At 42.4% G+C, this 19,385-nt stretch overlaps 1 protein-coding gene across 1 annotated transcript; it reads right to left on the bottom strand.

The window, feature by feature from the left end:
• Nucleotides 1–5,121: 5,121 nt before the first annotated feature.
• RAB13 (RAB13, member RAS oncogene family) lies at nucleotides 5,122–12,016 on the bottom strand. The gene is made up of 8 exons (XM_043964057.1): nucleotides 11,740–12,016; nucleotides 10,698–10,758; nucleotides 7,049–7,109; nucleotides 6,705–6,782; nucleotides 6,448–6,537; nucleotides 6,110–6,175; nucleotides 5,955–6,005; nucleotides 5,122–5,775 (listed from the first exon to the last, which is right to left on the bottom strand). The coding sequence occupies exons 1-8, from the start codon at nucleotides 11,861–11,863 to the stop codon at nucleotides 5,695–5,697; spliced, it is 612 nt and encodes a 203-aa protein (XP_043819992.1). The 5' UTR covers nucleotides 11,864–12,016; the 3' UTR covers nucleotides 5,122–5,694.
• Between the last annotated feature and the right edge of the window lie 7,369 nt (nucleotides 12,017–19,385).

Genomic DNA, 19,385 nt, shown 5'->3' with positions numbered 1-19,385 from the left:
TCTTCCTCTCCAGAGAATTTCAGTTTGTAGCCCCTCCTCTTTGCCCCCTTTTCTCCTCTCTGTTACTGCCTTTTTCTCTATGGCCTCAATTCTAATTTCTCTGTCTGGCTTTTGTACTTTCATCCTGTAACTCTCCAGGTCTCCTTTAAATGAACAAGTACAAGGGTGTAGCCCAGGTATATAACAAATTATACTTCTTGTGCTATTAAAAGAGTGAAAGGCAAATACTCAGAGCAAGAGTCCACACTTTATCCAACATTTAACCTTGTTAAAGAGACACTCAGAAGGATTCAAAGAGTCATACTAGGTAGATTCTTCTCTGGAACACCATATAAACTCAAAGTTCATATGCCCACATTTGACAAGAACCTAGATTCTCTGACTACTAACTGACTGGAAGGAGAATTGGTTTGTGGTTGCTGGAATACAATACTAAATTTGATTTTTTTCCCCATCTCCAAAAAACAGAAATAAATTTCCCTTTGTTACTGCCCCTCTTAGAGGAATGATACCCATTGCTAGATTATCGTATACATTTGAATGGATCATCCATATAGCTGGTATCTCAGTATACAATGTAGATGGATAATCATATAAGTGGAAGAGAGAAGACCTCCCCAAGTTTCTCCTTGAAGTGCAATCTCATCATTTTAATATGTATTAACACACAATTTCTGATTAATCAAAATTCTCATAAATTGGATGAAATGTAAAGAGGTCTTGTGGAAGGACATACATATATATATATATGTATGTATACACATGCACACATGAAATTTATGAACATGCATGTATGTGGGGTGTGTGGACATGTTCATTCGAACCATATCTCTCTCTCTCTCTCTCTTTTTTTTTTTTGCGGGGCAATGGGGGTTAAATGACTTGCCCAGGGTCACACAGCTAGTAATGTGTGTCCGAGGCTGGATTTGAACTCAGGTACTCCTGAATCCAGGGCCGGTGCTTTATCCACTGTGCTATCTAGCCGCCCCCAAAACATACCTCTCTTGATAGACTGTAAGCTCTGCTGGGCTCCTACTGCTGCTGCTCCAACCATACCAGACTGTGACTGCCAGTGACCATGCCCAAGAGGGGCTAAGCCACTTGGTTCTCCATTCCCTACAACTATGTAGCCTCATCTTCACCCAGCCATTTTCCTTCCAGCCTCTGCTTGCTTATCTCCCCACCCCTATCCTCCCATTACCTCTGGAAAGGATACGTCAGTTGACTGTCCTGTTGTCTCACATACCACCATCTCTGTGACTTCTTAGACTATGAGTCTCTTTCCTGGCTACCATTCCTCTCTATGTGTTATCTCCTCTGTGCTATTAGAATGGGAGCTTCTTGGGCAGGGATTGTTGTACTTGTATCCCCAGCTGCTTAAGTACAATGCTGGACACATAGTAAGAGCTTAATAAATGCTTTTTGTTCATTTATTCCTTGAGGGCAAGGACAGTACCGTTTGATTTTTGTTTCAGATCATAGTGCCTAGCACACTGTCTGGCACTTAGGTCTTAACAGATGCTTGTTGACAGATTCTTTGAAGCTTTAAGAGCATCTGACCAATTTGACCTTCCTAGCCTCTAACACTTCTTCTTTATACCATTATGTCTAAAATGTCCCAGTCTCCTCAGATCTTGTTCACTTGTGTCTCCTCTGTTATTCAAACTGCTTTCCAAAGCTCCCAGCTTCCTACATGGGAGGGCCAATGCTTCCCTATGATAAGTGAACATCTATATAGCTTATGTGACTGCTCTTCTCTTATATAATTTCAACTGTCACCTCCCTGCTGCTAGGCAATCCTACTGTACCTCCCTTATCAAACCACTATCCTATTCTCCCCATTGGTGCTTCCTAACCTTTTCATCTATCCTCAAGCCTCCCAGGTCTTGCCTTCCCCCCACTGTCTCAGCTGAGAACCTTGCCTCCCTCTTCTCTCCTTTTCCTCATCTCCTATCACTCAAGTGCCTTCTGTCACCATCTCCTTTTCACCCATCTCACATGATGAACTAGCCTTACTCCTCACCTAGGCTAACCCATCTCTTCTTGTTCAAGTGATCCCATTCCATCCCATCTCCCCTTCCCATCCCCTGTCATCCCAACTCTTTCACTTATTTTCAATCTCTTCCTCTCTACTAACTCATTCTCTGTTGCCTACAAACATGCCCATTCCCACCCCATCCTGAAAAACCCCTCACTTGATCCTTCCATTCCCACTATCATCTTGTATCTCTTCTGCCTTTTGTAGCTAAACTCCTCAAAAAGGTCTTATACAATAGGTGACTCCACTTTCTTTCTTCTCACTCTCTTAACTCCTTAAAATCCAGCTCTGCAGGCGGATTTCAGAGAAACCTGGAAGGACTTATATGAACTGATGAGTGAGATGAGCAGAACCAGGAGAACATTGTACACAGTATCAACAACATTGTGTGTTGATCAACTGTGATAGGCTTGATTCTTCTCAGCAATACAATGGTCCAAGATAGTTCCAAAGGACTCATGATGGAAAATGCTCTCCAAATCCAGAAAAAAAAAAAGTACTGTTGAATCTGGATGCAGATCAAACCATACTATTTCTATTGTTTTTGTTGTTGTTGTTTTTCTTTTTTTGAGGTTTTTCCTTTTTGCTCTGATTCTTCTTACACAGCATGACTAATGCAGAAATATGTTTAATGTGATTGTACATATATAACCTATATCAAATTACTTGCTGTCTTGGGGAGGGGGGAGGGAGAAAAATTTGAAACTAAAAATCTTACAAAAACAAATGTTGAAAACTATCTCTAAATGTAACTGGAAAATAATAAAATATTTATATGGAAAAAAAAATCCAGCTCTAGACATCATTACATTGAAACTGCCCTCTCCAAAGTTGCTGATGATCTCTTAGTTTCCAAATCCAATGGCCCTTTCTCAATCCTCATTCTCCTTGACCTCTCTGCAGCCCTTATCACTGTTAATCACTCTCTCCTCCTTGATATTCTTTAGATTTTGGGGACATTTTTCTCTCCTGGTTTTCCTTTTACCTATCAGTTCTACCAACTGTTCCTTCTCTATCTCCTTTGCTAGATCTTCCTCCAGAATACACCATCTAACCTTAAGTGTCCATCAGGCTTCTGTCCTGATCCCTCTTCTCCCATTATACAACTTCACATGGTGATCTCATTAGCTTCCATGCATTTAATTACCATCTCTATGCTGATTGATTCTCAAATCTACCTTTCCTGCCCTGATCTCTCTGCCTCCAATCTCACATCTCCAACTGCCTTTCAGACATTTTCAACTGGATGTCCAGTAGACATTTTTTTTGGGGGGGGGCAGGGCAATGAGGGTTAAGTGACTTGCCCAGGGTCAAACAGCTAGTAAGTGTCAAGTGTTTGAAGCTAGATTTGAACTCAAGTACTCCTGAATCCAGGCCCGGTGCTTTATCCACTGCGCCACCTAGCTGCCCCATAAGTAACAATTTTTAACTGTCAGATATTGGTTCTTTGCTACTTATGTTGAGTTCTGGGCAGCATATTATAAAAAAAGCTATTGACAAGGTGGAGTATGTTCAGAGGATGACAATCAAGATGTTTGTAGGCCATGGCATATGAGGAATGGGTGAATATTTGATTAATATTTGTTTGCAGAATATTTATGGTGGAGATGGAGGGGAAGAAGGGGACATCAGAGCTACATTTGAATGTAGAAGCATTAGACTTGTTCTGTTCAGTACCAGAGGACAGATTTAGAGGTTTGAAAGCAATGAGTGGAAATTATGCAGAGGCTAGGAAAAGAAAAAAACTTCCTAACACTTAGAGCTATCCAACAGTGGAACAGGCTTCCTCCAGAAGTAATGAATTCCCCCTCACAGGAGGTCTTTGGAGAGACACTGGATGACTGCTTGTTGAAAACTGTGCATACAAGATTCATGTTTGGTTAGGGGTTGGCCTCTGGGCTCCCTTCCAATCCTGAAATACTAGGATTCTTATTTTTGGGGGAGTGTATCAGCAGCCTCCCAAAGGATAAAGACCAGGTCCGTTTCGTTTTCCTTTGTCTAATGCTCCATACAGCACCGTGTACAAGGAAGTAATTAATAAGAGCTTCTGGACAAATGGACAGCCAAATCGGGTTCTCAGATCCCAGGATCGAAAGGGCAAACAAACCCCATTCTTACCCTTCCTTCTTGCTAATCCTGTTCCACTTTCCCTTCTTCCCGAAAGCCTCCCAAAGCTAATGCTTCACTATCAAAGTTGGAAAGGTTCTCAGCAGCAGCTATCGGGAAGTCCATACTGACTTGATGATACTCGACTTTACCTGCAGACCTTCTCATTGTTAGGAAATTAATTATTGTACCCATTTTATAAATCAGGGAACAAACTCAAAGTTGGGACTTGTTCATAGTCACAAAGACAGCAAATTTTTTTTGTTTTTTTGCAGGGCAGTGAGGGTTAAGTGACTTGCCCAGGGTCACACAGCTAGTAAGTGCCAAGTGTCTGAGGTCATATTTGAACTCAGGTCCTCCTGGCTCCAGGGCACCACCTAGCTGCCCCCCCCAACTCTCTTTTGATGTCTAATGCTTGCCCACTCTGCCATTGCTGCCTTCTATGTTTTATTTCCCCTAGTTCTTCTTCAGTCACTGTTGCTAGGTGGCCCAGTAGATAGAGCACTGTGTCTGAAGTTAGGAAGAACTGAGTGCAAATCTGCCTCATACATTTAGTAGCTGTGGGACTTTGGGCAAGTCAAGTCACTTCTGTTTGCTTCAGTTTTCTCAATGGTAAAATGGAAATAATAATAGCATCTACCTTCCAGGGTTGTTGTGAGGATTGAATGAGATCAGATTTACAAAGTGCTTAAGGAAGTGCTATGTAATTACTATTATTATTATGTTTTGACATTTATCTGGCAAGATCCTTTCTTTGTTCTGGTATGAATCTGGTAGTTCCCTAAGGGTGCTGAGGACAGGGGAAAAATGGACAAGCCAACAATCCCTTCTATCTACTCCTTCCCAGCCTCAGGGTCCCATCTGTGAAACAGCTCATCCATAGACAGATGAGCTAGGTTGCAGTGGTGAGTGGGCTGGAAAGGGGCAGAGGAAATAAGGCCCAGGAGGGGGAGAAGGAAGTATCCAAAACAAGAACATTTTGTGCAAATGTTGGTCTTTAATACTAAGAAAGACCTTTCAAGGCTTAGGGTGATAAGACAAAGTCCCCACTCCCCATTTTGGGGGAGTGTGGAGGGAGAGGACTGAGCTAAGCCAGCTAAGCTCCCTACCCCCACCCAGACCCCGGGGGATGACCCAGTAACAGAAGGAAACCTATGTATATACACTTAGTGTTTGTGCTGGAGATTTGGAGGAGAGGAAGGGGATGAGGTCAGGAAGGATACCCCTACCCCAGGAACAGCTCTCCTCATTTCACTTTCCCTATTCCCTTCTCTTACCTCCTTTGCTCCCTCCTCTCACCATCTCACTTCTCCACGTCCCATTTTTCTCAGTTACCTAATTTTTCTCCCTTCTCCTCCATATCTCTCTCTCCTTCTCTTTCCCTCTCTCTCTCTCATTTCCTCCTGCCCCTCCCAATTCTCTAAGTCCCCAAGACTACTCCTCTTCCTTTTCCCCTCCTTTTCCCTCCCTCTCCCTGAAGTCCAGCAGGTCCAGCCTCTGGGCCAAGGGCTGGGAGGACTTGGGTCCTGGACAGGGGTCGTCAGCAGCTATTAGCCCAAGGAGCACTTGGTGCCACTCTTCTTCTCACAGCTCTTTAGATCAGTAGTTGGGGAGGCCTTGTTGCTGTTGCCCTGTGAGAAAAAACAGTCTAAGTGAGAGGGTGGCAGATGCAGCCAGGGAAGGCTATGAGCTGAGAAGGGGTGGGCCAGTAGAAGACTTGGAGGGACATCTGGGGCACTACACAGTGCACAAACTGTATGATCCCTGCGCCTCCCCCCCCTCACTTTCTACTCCCAGAACACAAACTCACTGATCTCCGACTGGACTTGAGCAATATGTCCCGGGCCAGAGAACTGAAGGCCTAGAGGAAATAGAGAAAGAAAGTGATAGTTATGGGTGTCCTGAGGGCAAGATGAGGTGGGAAGTATAGTTGACCCTCCAATTCCCTCACCTCCCAGTCCTTACCTCATCCACATTAAGGCTTGATTTAGCACTTGTCTCAAAGAATCGGATTCCGTGTTCTCGGGCCAGCTTTGGGGTAGATGAGAAAGAATAAGGATAGGCTCTCTTTATTCCTCCCCTATTCCTCACTTGGGCTCCTCACTCTGGGCTCTTTGGTCCTCCCCGTTCCTTTCATTCCTGCCCAGCTCTCCCCCCCCCCCCCCCCCCCCCCCCCCCCCCCCCCCCGCTTTCCCCAGCCTGCATTTAGCCAGCCCCAGCCCCAGCCCCAGCCATCCCCCCACAGTCTCAGAGTATTTGTCCCCTCCCACCCCCCAGCCTGCCCTCATCCCCAGGTCTCCCACCTTCTCTGCTTGTTCTCTCTGCACTTTCCTCTTCACCTCCATGTCACACTTATTTCCCAACAGCAGGCGTTCCACCCCTGCTGAGGCATTCTGGGAGGAGAAGGATGATGGTGAGAACCAAGGTGCTCTAAGATCTCAAGGACCTTTCCCCTGGCCCAACCTCTCCATGCACCAGTTCTCCATCCTGGGCCCCTCTCTCAGGCATTCCCAGGCTCCTTCCCAATACCCTCAAGAGTTCGCTTTAGCTCAATACAAACCTCCTTGATGCTTTTCATCCAGTTCTGAATGTTCTCAAAGGATTTCTCATCTGTGATGTCATAGACAAGGATGATACCCTGGGAGAGGGAAGAGAGAGAGATTATGGATGAGAGGAACTTTACATTCAGCACTTTTCTCATATTTAGTGTACCTCCTTGGAACCACTCCCACAAACCTATACAACATCCTTGGAAGCACTAACCTAAATCCCTTTCACATCTACTCTGAGCCACAACTTGTCCTTTGCCCTGACTACTACGCATTTTGGCCCAAGATTCCCTCTTTCTATGCCTCCCACCTCTCATTTCTTGCCCATGTCATGCCCTTCTTCCCCATTTCATACCATGGCCCCACGGTAGTAGGCAGTAGTGATAGTCTTGAATCTCTCTTGTCCTGCTGTGTCCCTGGGTGAGGGGCCAGAGAGAGAAAGATGTCAGAGCACATGTTTCAAGCTACATGCTCCTTCCACCAAATGGAAGTTTGTACCTCAAGAATATTGGAGTTTAGTGGAAGGATCAGATGAGGGAAGCAAAAGAGAATAATAGAGGAAATCATGAGGAAGCCTCCTTGACTCTTCTCATCCTCCAGATTGATCTTGCTGCCTGATCATTCTTTTTTTTTTTAATATTTTTTGTGGGGCAGTGAGGGTTAAGTGACTTGCCCAGGGTCACACAGCTAGTAAATGTCAAGTGTCTGAGGCTGGATTTGAACTCAGGTCCTCCTGAATCCAGGGCCAGTGCTTTATCCGTTGCGCCACCTAGCTGCCCCCTGATGTTGATTTTTAAAAACAACTTTAGTGCAAAGAGTATAAAGCCTTTACCTAATTGTGTTTTGTAAATGAGAATATTGGCTGGATAGTTCACCTTCTAATGTTCTGGTGTGGACTTTTCCACCTGCCTTCCTTAAGTAGGTTCCCACTGAGGATAAGGGATGTCCAGTGGTCATCCTTTGTTCCTACTATATGACCAGGCTATCATTGTCATCTTCTCCTCCTCCTTTTCTTTTCTCTTCTTCCTCCTTCCCTCCCCTTCTGTCCCCACCCTAAGATCTCTCTGATGACATCCTTTACTCATTTTTCTTTTTTTTTTTTTTGGTGAGGCAATTGGGGTTAAGTGACTTGCCCAGGGTCACATAGCTAGTAAGTGTTAAGTGTCTGAGGCTGGATTTGAACTCAGGTCCTCCTGACTCCAGGGCCGGTGCTCTATCCACTGTGCCACCTAGCTGCCCCATTTACTAATTTTTCTCTGTAGTTCCTTGCTTGGTATGTGCTGAAACTTGCTAACACCCACCATGTGCCTCTTCATCATCCTTAATTCCATGGAGGCTGTTGCATTCCAAGACTTGCAGCCATGCAACAACTGGTAGAATATTGGTATTAGAAAGATGGGCTTTTGTTTCTGAGAGAAGTTTCAGTTTCCTGAAAACAATCAATCAGTCCTTTATTTTCCTTCTGTTCAATTCTGGACCCAACCTGTTTGTTGTCTATTTGCACTGTCCTACCATGATATATATTAATAACAAAAACAAGTATTCATATAGTACTTCAAGATTTGCAAATTACTTCACATATATTAATTAATTTTATCCTCATAACAACACTGTGAAGTAGGCACATTATCCTCGTTGAGGAAACTGAGGCTGAGAGGTTATCTCCATTGTTCTATTTTCCAAAGAATCTTCAATAATGTTGATATATGTCTAGGAGACACTTCTATATATGAGAAACAGCCTTTAAGGTGGCAGTTTGCTCTTCAAAATAATAATACAACAACAAGCCTAGTAGATAATGTTCTTCTAGATCTAGGTGGTGCAATGGATAGGGTACTGGGCCTGGAGTCAGGAAGACCTAGGTTCAAATCTACCTTCAGAAACCTATTGGTTGTGTGACCTTGGGTAAATGACAACCTCTGTTTGCTTCAGTTTCCTCAAGTATAAAATAAAGGTAACAGCACTTATTTCACAGGATTGTTGTGAGGCTAGAATGAGATAACATTTGTAAAGTTCTCAGCATAATGCTTGACACATAGTAAGCACTATATAAATGCTAGCTATTATAATTATTCAGTCAGTTGTACAATGACCCAGATGTACTCTACCATGGATCATTTTGGCTTGTGAAACCCTGCCTCGTTCTACTATATTAATACCCTCACTGAAAATGCCCTGGATACATGTATAGATGACTCTCATAAAAATGTTATATGGATGAGAAAGTAAGCAGATAGGTTAGGTTGGTAGCTGATGTTCTCTTGGCTGTTTTGTTTTATCTGGCATTAATATGGTCCATGACTTTTTTTCCACATTTCTGGTATTTTCATCCTCTTCAGGTATGTTTTGGGCCAATCCCTCCAGGCCTCCACAACTTTGTCATTTCTAACACAGACCTTCTCTGTTTTGTGGGATGCTCATAACCTTTTGTCATCATTTTACAAACAAGTTTTTATTATAAATAGATGTTGCCTTTAGCTGCCAAATCTTTTCTCTTAGCAAGTAAGTTGGATCAAGTGTTTACTAAGGTGCTTTTTAGGATCCTTTTGTCTCATTATAGCAACTGATTTACTTAAGTTTAAATTTTTAATGAAATTATTATAGTCTGTGACTTTACCTTTTCTTATATCCACATTGAGCTTGTGGTCCCCTAATACTCCCAGAGATTTTTAAGATAAACTGCTATTTGACCATGCTTCTCCTAACTTGTATTTGACAACTCAATTTTGTGAAACCAACTGTAAAACTTTATATTTATCCTCATTTTAAAAATTCAGTTTTATTTTATTTTCAATCCTGAATTCTTTCTTCTACCTCTCCTCCCCTACTTATTGATAAAGCAAGAAAAACAAAAACCAGTACAATATCTATAGTCAAATAAAACAAATTCCCACATTGTCTATGTGTGTACATGTGTAGATATATATGTGTGTCTGTTTATATATGTATATACACATATGTTTCAATCTGTACTCTGAGGCTACTACCTTTCTCTCTCTGGAGGTAAATAGCATGTTTTTGTCAAGAATCTACTGAAGGGGGCAGCTAGATGGCACAGTGGATAGAGCACCGGCCCTAGATTCAGGAGGACCTGAGTTCAAATCCGACCTCAGACACTTAACACTTACTAGCTGTGTGACCCTGGGCAGGTCACTTAACCCCAACTGCCTCACTAAAAAAAAAAAAAAGTCTCCTGGAACCACAGTTCCATTGTGTTGATCAGAGTTACTAAGTCTTTCAAAGTTGCTTGTCTTTATAGTATTGTTATTAGTGTATAAATTATTCTCCTGGATCTGTTTACTTCACTTTGCATCAGTTTATACAAGTCTTCTCAAGTTTTTCTAAAACCATCCCTTTGATCATTACTTACAGCATAATAGCATTATATCATATATATAAATATATATACATTTATCCATTTAAATTTTTTATCGTATGATATTCATCCCAAAGTCCAAGCTTGTCAAGACCTCTTTTGAATTATGATTCAAATTCATATTATTAGCTATGCCTCTTTGATTTGTGTCATTTGGAAATTTGATAAGGATGATATCTATGTCTTTATCCAAGGCATTGATAAAAATATGAAAGCGCAAAAAACCCAGCAAAGATACCTTGGGCATTTTGCTAAAGACCTTCCAAGTTGACATGGAACCACTAACAAGTACTTACTTATTAATATGTGTTCCATGATGTCCCCATAACATATACTGTCTTCTCTTGCATGGTAATAGTTTCCTATGTGTTGAGTCTTATCTCCTCAACTAGACTGTGAACACCTTGAAAGCAGGGACCTACCTCACATCTTCTCTATCCTTCATGGGACCTAGCAAGGTGCTGATGATCAGTAAACACTTGATTGTCAGAGAGATAGAGACATGGGAGAGAGAAGGAAAGAGGCAGGGAAAGAGTGAGGATAGATAAAAATGATTAAGAGACAAGCAGAATAAGATTTCATGATGGGGACATGGAAGAAAAAGCTGGGATTTCAGGAATTCACTCACCAGACTTGAAGTTTTATCTTTTTCCCTTCAATGTCCACGGTTCTGATCTTGAAGTCAATTCCTAGAGATGGGAGGGGTATGTTAGAGTCAAGGTGGCAGGTCAGAAGGTGGGCAGAGGAGAAGGGGATAAGGAATCCTTTTCCTTATCTGTAGGCCTGAACAGAAAGTCTGGGTTCATCAGACTCCTCATATTACTGAACAAGGGGACATAACAAGAGGTGCCCTTTCCTTTCCCTTCCCTCTTCTCCTTAACACAATTATCTCTATTCCTGGTTTGTGTGGATGTCCTAGGGAGGACAAACAATATTATTTTCATGTCCTCAGTGGAAACTTTGGTACATACCTCTGTATGTTGGGGACAGAATTAGTCACCAGGCTGAGTCAGAGACCCCAGTAACCCTTCCCCCAGTTTCAGCCTCTCCACTAGGCTCCTTCAGGACTCAGAATGACAAATCAAGTGCCTAACCCCCAGGATGACCTCCTCCCCTTGAGAACCCACCCCACCCTCCTCCTATTGGACTGAGCAGGGACACTATGAGAGTCATAGGGATGGAATAAGGGATAGGAATTAGGGTGCTGGGGTACTTCTGGCTAGATGGCATATGGAGAGTGCTCCTCAGGAGAATTAGGGGTTTGGGGGCAGGAGTTGGGAGGATTTGAAGTGAATTTAAATGGTGTGAAGGGAGGAAAGCCGAGGGGGGGAAATAGAAGAGTGGGGGATGGGAAGTTGAGGGAATGAGAAGCTAAGAATACTAAGATGGGCCCAAGAAAACGGGGCTTCTGGGAACTTGAAGTGATGCTTAGGGACCCCGGGGGAGGTTGGGGCTTAGAAATTTGGGTAATGACTGGGGAGAATGCAGTGAAGTGATAAGGAACAAGGACTGGGGAAAGGAGTTGAAAGACTTCACTCCTAAAGGGCTGGAAAGTTGGGATAATGCGAAGGGGTGTTAACCAATGACCCGGGGGACTTTGAAAAGTTGAGGGCCAGGAGGAGGGGGGCTGGGGGCCACGTGGGATCTGTTGTCTGGGCCAGTGGGCTCACCAATGGTGGAGATGTAAGTGCTGTTGAAGTTGTCCTCGGCAAATCGAATGATCAGACAAGTCTTGCCCACCCCAGAGTCCCCAATCAGCAGCAATTTGAAGAGATGGTCGTAGGATTTAGCCATGGCGGGCACTGGGGTGGGGGTGGGGGAAAGGAGCCTGGCACCCAGACACGGCCCCGGGTGCAGTGGACAGGCAGAAGAAGAAACCCAGGGGCCCTGGGCAGGAAGAAGTTTTCCTCCCTCTTTTCTCTGGCTCCGGGAAAGAGGAGGGGCGGCACCCTTATGAGCCCCACCTCCTGCCCGCCCACCCCACAAGGGCCATTCTAGAGGCCAGAGCTGCCTTCTCTTCTTGCCTCCCCCGCCCAGTCTAGGCAGGCTCCCCCTCCCCATCCTCCTCCTCCTAACGGCCTTCCCTCCTTTCAACTCTCATTCCTCCCACTCTGTGGAGGGGGATGGGAAGTTTGAGAGAACTACAGTCTAGGGAATAAGAACTAAGTTGGGATTAGGGAGGAAGAGTGGAAAATAACTGGTAGGGGCAGAGGTGTGGGGAAGCAGCGTTTGGAGGCTGGTAGAGGAAGTTGAGGAAAATACAAAGAGGAGAGGGTCTGGGGATGAGTAAAGAGCAAGGATAGACGTAGAGTTTTGGGGCTACTGAAGTTCTGGGGCTTCTGATCCTAGGACCTCTGTTGATTGGAGGAAGTAGCTGAAGTTGGGGTGGCCTGAAGGACACTAGATACACGTTTGTTGGGAAAGCTCGCCCTCTTGTGGCAAAAGGTACACATGATCGGCACAGAGACGCACTACTCCACCCTTCAGGGTCTTCTTGGCATAAGCACTTGCCATATGGGCAGCCCTTCTGGGGTTTAGTATGAAGCGTTGGGACACCTATCCTAGCTCTAACTAGTTAGCTCAGTAAATCTGCCTGTCTCATAGGCTTGTGAAGAAGGTGTTTTGTGAACCGCCACATGGTGAGCTATTTAATTATTATTATTTGGGCTGAGACTCAGAACTAATGAGATCACACTAATTGTGTTGGTTCTTTCTTCATGTATGTGCAAAGCTTGGCTGTGTTCCATGGCCACAAGGGGGCGTTCCTTGCTCTCACCAGCCATTTTGTTAATGTGTGGTATTGGCTTCAATGAAAATGGGGTGACAGATTGCAGATACAGTATATGGATGTGATTCCATCACTACTACTAAAAAAAAACCCATTCTAAATCAGTAGCATCATCTTGTACACAAAGAAGAGCTTTGGGAGCAAAAGGCACTCTTTGGGGTTTATTATTATTATTAACTACTCACATTGCCTATTTTTGTATCCCTTCGTAGCACAGTGCCCAGCACAGGCACATGGTAGGTGCTTAATAAATATTTGCTTAATTTACATAGGAATTTAAGATTTACAAAGTAATATACATATATTATTTCTTTTGAGCTTCATACAATCATGTGAGGTAGGTACAATTATTATCCCTATTTTTCAGGTAAGGAAACTGAAATTCAAACAGGTTGAGTGACTCACCTAAGGAAGCAAGTACCTGAAGCACAATTCAAACCTAGGTTTCACAGCTCCAAGAACAGAGCTCTGAGTACTATGACATATGGATGTTATTCCATTTAAGCATCATTAGGAGACCCCTAAATACTTGGTCCACAGTTCAAGTCAATAAATACTTAGTTAACACTGATTTCTAGATAATGAGGAAGATTTAAAATTGAGATGGAATAGCATTCCTTCCTACCTGGAATTAAATTAATTTATTTTAAAAGATTTTATTTGTTTTAATCAGCCCAGATCCACTTTCTTAAATTTCCCCCTCAATCCCCCAATTGAGAACATAAGAAAAACAAAACTCATTACAAACATGTATAGTCAATCAAAACATTTCCATAATGACTATGTAAAAAAACCCACCCCACTACACAGTTGTCTCATTTTGCATTCTTAGCTCTTTACATCTTTGGCAGCAGGTGGGTAATATGTTTCATCATTAGTCCTCTGGAACCCTGGCTGGTCATTATGCTGATAAGAATTCATTCAGCACAATAATATTCTATTACAATTATATTGCTCAGCTATTGACTAGTTTATTTGCACCCCCACAGAATCTCATTCTTTGCTACCTCAAAAAAAGGCTAAAAATCTTTTTGTGCATTTTTCCAGTTTGTTTTGTTTGGAACTAATCTCTCCCTTAACTTACCCTTCCTTTAATTCCTCCTCTCCTTTCTCTTATATTTCTGTTGAGTGAAATGTATTTCTATACCTAACTCAACATGTTTGTTATTATTTCCTCCACTGATCAGTTCAGATGAGAGTAAAGTTCAGGTGCTCATGTCCCCTCCCCCCCATCTCTTTCTCCTTATTTGCATAGACTTATTTTGTGTACTTTAGTTATGTGAGATAATTTTCCCTAACTTTCCTTTCCCTCCCTCCCACTCCTCAAGTGTATTATTCCTCTTCCTCTCTATTTCTTTACATTTCTCTTTAAAGATCATCAAGACATAACAGATTCACTCCCAGGCTTTCTCAAACTCTATGACTCTGTTAGACTCTATGGCCCCTGAAGATTATAAAGTTCAAAAGGTACATGCATACCATCTTTTCATATTAGAATGTAAAAAGTTTATCCTTGTTTAGTCCCTTATGGTTGTTTGTTTATGTTTACCTTTTTATGTTTTTCTTCATTCCTGTGTTTGAATTTCAAAGTTTCTTGGCTATAAGTCCATATCATTTGCCTTCTGGAATTTTATATTCCATGCTTTCCACTCCTTTAGAGCAGTGGCTGCTAAATCCTGTGCAATACTGACTATAGTTCCTTGGTACTTGAATTCTTTCTCCTTGGCTGCTTGCAGTATTTTCTTTTTTGACCTGGAAACTGTGGATTTTGGCTATAATGTTCCTGGAAGTCTTCATTTTGATATTTGATTCAGGAGGTGACTGGTACATTTTTCCTTTTTTCACTTTGCTCTCTGATTCTAAGAGATCTGGGCAGTTTTCCTTTAGGATTTTTTGATATATGAGGTCTAGGCTCTTTTTTTGGTTGTGGCTTTCATATATTCCAATGATTCTTAATTTTTTTTCTTTTCCAGGTCAATTGTTTTTGCAGTGAGACATGTTATATGCCTCCACCCCCTTCTTTTAGTCTTTTGACATTGTTTGAATATTTCTTTTTGTCTCATAGAATCATTGACTTCTATTTGGTCAATTCTAATTTTTAGGGAGTTTATTGATTGGGCAAAATTTTATTATTCTTATGCCAAGCTATTAATTCCCTTTTCAATTTTTCTTCTATAGTTCTCATTAATTTTTTCATTTTTTTCTCTAGCATTTTCATTTCACTGATAAAAACATTTTCTAACTTTCTTTTTTAAAGTCTTGCTTCATCTCTGATAGGACTTCTAGTTGAATTTGTGCCCAATCTGAGTTTTCCTTTGAGCCTTTCCTCGTATATGTTTTAATATTATTATTTTTTTCTTCGGGGCTTATATCTTGGTTGTCTCTTTGACCAAAATAGCTTTTTATGGTGGGTTTCTTTTTGTTTGTTTGCTTGCTCATTCTTCTCATTGTTCTGACTTCAGGATTGATGTTAGGGTTAGGCTTCTATGCACTTCTGGAAGGAAGTTCTAGGTTGGTTCTGTTGCTGCTTTCCTGGGGGGTATTGAGTGTTATATTATTCTAGGCTCTGAAGGACAGTTCAGGGTGGGGACCTGAGAACTTTCAGTTCTCCCAGAGTGGTCTGATCTAGGGGAAAGTCTGATCACTACCTTCCTTGTCTGAGCTCTTCAAGTTCCTGCCCTAGGTTTGGTCTGAGCAAGAATAGACTGCTGCTGGACTCAGCCACTATCAGTCTGTTCTATTTATTGGATTACAACCTCAGATTGTGCCAGAAGCTGGAACTCAGACCCTGCTCTGCTCCTGGGGTCTGAGCTATACTATTGCTCCTTTTTTATGAACTGGATTCTTACTCAGTGCACTACATAGAGCCTGCCACTCTTTCTGCCCCTCTTCCCTGGGCACAGATCCCTTCCTTAGTCTACCTTGGATCTGTGACCCAGAACTGGGTAGTGAGGGACAGAGCTGCCAGTTGGCACCTGTTCCTAATCCCTTTGTGCGATCATGATGCCCTGTTATTTGTGGGGGAACCTCCTCTTGTCCTGGTACCCAGCCTCTCTTTCTGTTGGAATGTTCTACAACTTTGCCATGCTCCTGGTCAGAACCTATCCCCAGTGTCCACAGATCTCTTTATCTGTCTCCTTTTGCCAACACGGACTGTAAATAATACCTCACTGTGATCTTTTTTTTTTTGGATTCCCAATCAAGTAAGTTTTCTAGATCTTTTTGGAGGAATTTTGGCAGGAAGTTCCACCCTACTTCTTCCTGTTACTATGCCATCTTGGCTCTGCCTCTGTAGGTAGTATAGCAATGTGTAATATGCCTTCTGGGTCTTCCTGCTACTTGAGCTCACATTTGAGGGTTGGGTCTCTGGAGGTCAGATTCTGCCTAAGGTTCCAAGATCTAATCTAAGCTGACCTAAGGTTCTAAGATCTCAGCTTTTTTTTTTTTAGATCTCAACTTCTAATACTGTAAATTCCTGCCAGGGTGCTTTTTGGTTAGTATTCAGTTAAAGACACAATTTGCTCAAAGTAAATTCATTTACTAAGATGATGTAGTAAAAAGAAAGAGCAGCTACAAAGCATTTCTCCAATAAATCTTGTATAACACACTTAATATCCATGGGGAAGAATGGGTATAAACTTATCGTAGAGTGGTAGTGAAGCACATCTGTATTAGAAACACTTATGGCCAAAGCACCTAACTCACAACTTTGGTGATTGTCAGACCTTGAACTCCTTTCCTTTCTTTATAAAGACACACACACACACATGCACCTTTTTGGAAAAAGATTGATTCGGCTCCCAGGATTTGTTCTCCCTGGGTTAATTCTTGATTTCCAGAGCTAGCTCTCTCATGAGTCCAAAATGGCAGTATCTTTTCTGCTGGCAGAAGTCTACGTCTGTGTGTGTCTGTGTGTCTGTGTGCTCTGCTCCCTCATTTAAGTACTTACTATGTGCTAGGGATAGAAATACAAAAGAAATTGTGGTGACTAAGAATTGGAAATCGAAGCAATGCCCATCCATTGGGGAATGGCTAAACAAACTGTGGTATATGATGGTAAGAAAATATTATTGTGCTATAAGAAATGACAAGCAGGATGACCTCAGAAAGGCCTGGAAAGACATGTATGAACTGATGTATAGTGAAGTGAGCAGAACCAAGAGAACATTGTTCACAGAGACAGCAATATTGTTTGATGAAGAACTGTGAATGACTTGACTATTCTCAACAATACAATGATTCAAGACAATCCCCAAGGACTATTGATGAAACATACTATCCACCTCCAAATAAAGAACTGATATTGATGGAACAGACTGAAGCATGCTATTTTTCACTTTCATTTTTTTTCTTTTAATCAAGTTTGCCTGTACAAAATGACAAATATGGTAATGTTTTATATAATCATATATGTATAACCCATATCTGATTTTTTGCTGCCTCAGGGAGGTGGAGAGGGGAGGAAAGGAAAGAATGATAAAAATTGGAACCCCAAAACTATAAATAAAAAAGTTTATTATTAAAAAAAAAGAAATACAAAAGAGACGGTTCTTGTCCTTCCCTTGAGGAGGTTACAGACCAAGAGGGAATTTTTGTCTGAGGCATTAAGCAGCTGCAGCCTTTATAACACTCTTTCCAACATCAGTGGTAACGTTGATTTGATTACTATTCAGAGAGCTTGAGGTAGGAGGAAGTGGGAGGTGATTCTAGAGGGCTCATGCCAAGAGGTCCATACTGGATAGGTCCTGATTTCCTGGTAGATGGGCTGGATGGCATATGAAAATAGTCTGGGATCAGTTAGATACAGTGAGTTTGCCTTTGTGACCCACCAAATGGGATAGCTGAACCCTAGGGTAGAGAACCAAAAGGAATGGACATGAGCATTTATTAAGGACTTACTATGTCCCAAGCACTGTGCTAAGTGCTTTTCAAATATCTCGTTAATCCTCACAATTCTGAGAGATAAGTGCTACTAAAATCCCCATTTCATTGTTAAGGAAAATGAGGCAGGCAGTGGTTAAGTGGCATGCCTAGAGTCATTCATTCAGTTAACATTATTAAGAGCTTATTGTGTCCCAGGCACTGTGCTAAGTAGTGTAACTAAGTGAGAAGAGAGAGCTCTCTTTAAAATGTAGGTTTGGAGTTCATGGCCCCACCCTTCAGTCTGAGAGGCAAAGGGTAGTGATAAAGTTGGAGCATCAAGGCTGGGGAGATCTTACAGGATAATGAGATTATTTTAATAAAGAGCTTCTAGGGGCATGATGGGTCAGAAGTCAGTCAGAGAAGTCCCAAAGTAGGGCAGCTTGGTGAGAAATTAATTCCTTAAGTTTAGTAAGTATTTGAAATTTGCCAAATTTGAACTCAGGTCTTCCTGACTCCAGGTCTAGCATTTTTGTTTTGTTTTGTGGGGCAAGAGGGTTAAGTGACTTGCCCAAGGTCACATAGCTACTAAGTATAAAGTGTCTGAGGCCGTGTTTGAACGCAGGTCCTCCTGGATCCAGGGCTGGTGCTTTATCCACTGCGCCACCTAGCTGCCCCTCTCCAGGGCTAGCATTTTATCCACCATACCACCAGCTGCTTCTGGAAAAAAAAATGGAGTGGCTTAAATCTTTCCTCTGTGTGTGTCTGCCTCTGTGTGTTTGCATGCAAGTATGTACTCTCACATGTGTGCAGGGTGGGCATACAAATTTTTGGAGGTACAGGCCCAAACAGTTGCTGTTCCTTGTCACAAGATGCTGACATCCATCTGAACTAAACTGTTATAATGGCAACCCACAAGATGAGATTGCCGCCTATAAAGGGATTCAGTAATTGATGGGTGGTAAAATTAGTGCTTCTTTGCTTTAAAAAAAGAAATCTCCAAAAATACTTGGATATGTACAAAAGTTCAGGTCCTCAAGTCACAGCTTAAGTCCCACCTCCTGCAAGAAGCCTTTCCTAGTCTTGCTTAACCTTTTTTTACTTTTATAGCTTGTTTGTACATAGCTGTTTGCATGTTGTCTCAGAGTTTGACACAGGGTCTGATATATTGTTGTTGCTCGGACCTGTCATACTCTTTATGACCCCATTTGGAGTTTTCTTGGCAGAGATACTGGAGTGGTTTACCATTTCCTTCTCCAGCTCATTTTACAGAGGAGGAAACTGAGGCAAACAGGGCTAAGTGACTTGTCCAGGGTCACACAGGTAGTCAGTGTCTGGGGTCACATTTGACTCAGAAGATGAACCCGGCAATCTATCCACCGCGCCACCTAGCTGGCACAAAGTAGGTGCTTAATAAATGCTCTTTCGATTACATCTGGAGTTTGTTCAGCCAGTTTCTATTTGCGGGGTTCTGCTCTGGCGTCTCATTCTGGGGAGCTAAATGATGAAGGCCGATGGCAGGGAACTGGCTAATTCATTAACTATTACCGTGAAGGACCTTTTCAAGATGTCGGCCTTTCTACCCTAAATTGAAGGAGCCGTAGAGACACCATAATCTCTCTGGGCCCTTCTTCACAAGACCTACAGCTTTCGGAAGAAACCATTAGA

The sequence above is a fragment of the Dromiciops gliroides genome, chromosome 4 (genome assembly GCF_019393635.1).
Source record: "Dromiciops gliroides isolate mDroGli1 chromosome 4, mDroGli1.pri, whole genome shotgun sequence".
Lineage (NCBI taxonomy): Eukaryota > Metazoa > Chordata > Mammalia > Microbiotheria > Microbiotheriidae > Dromiciops > Dromiciops gliroides.
Note: the sequence above shows the minus strand (reverse complement) of the source record. Positions and strands in the feature narration are given on the sequence as shown.

Bases quoted from the DNA above. Each gene is read 5' to 3' on its own strand.
- RAB13 (XM_043964057.1), bottom strand. From the start codon at position 11,863: ATGGCTAAATCCTACGACCATCTCTTCAAATTGCTGCTGATTGGGGAC. The intron at 6,783-7,048 runs GTATGAAATGGG...TCCCTCTCCCAG, and splicing joins CCTACTACCGTGGGGCCATG to GGTATCATCCTTGTCTATGA. The intron at 6,176-6,447 runs GTGGGAGACCTG...TCTACCCCAAAG, and splicing joins AGAGAGAACAAGCAGAGAAG to CTGGCCCGAGAACACGGAAT.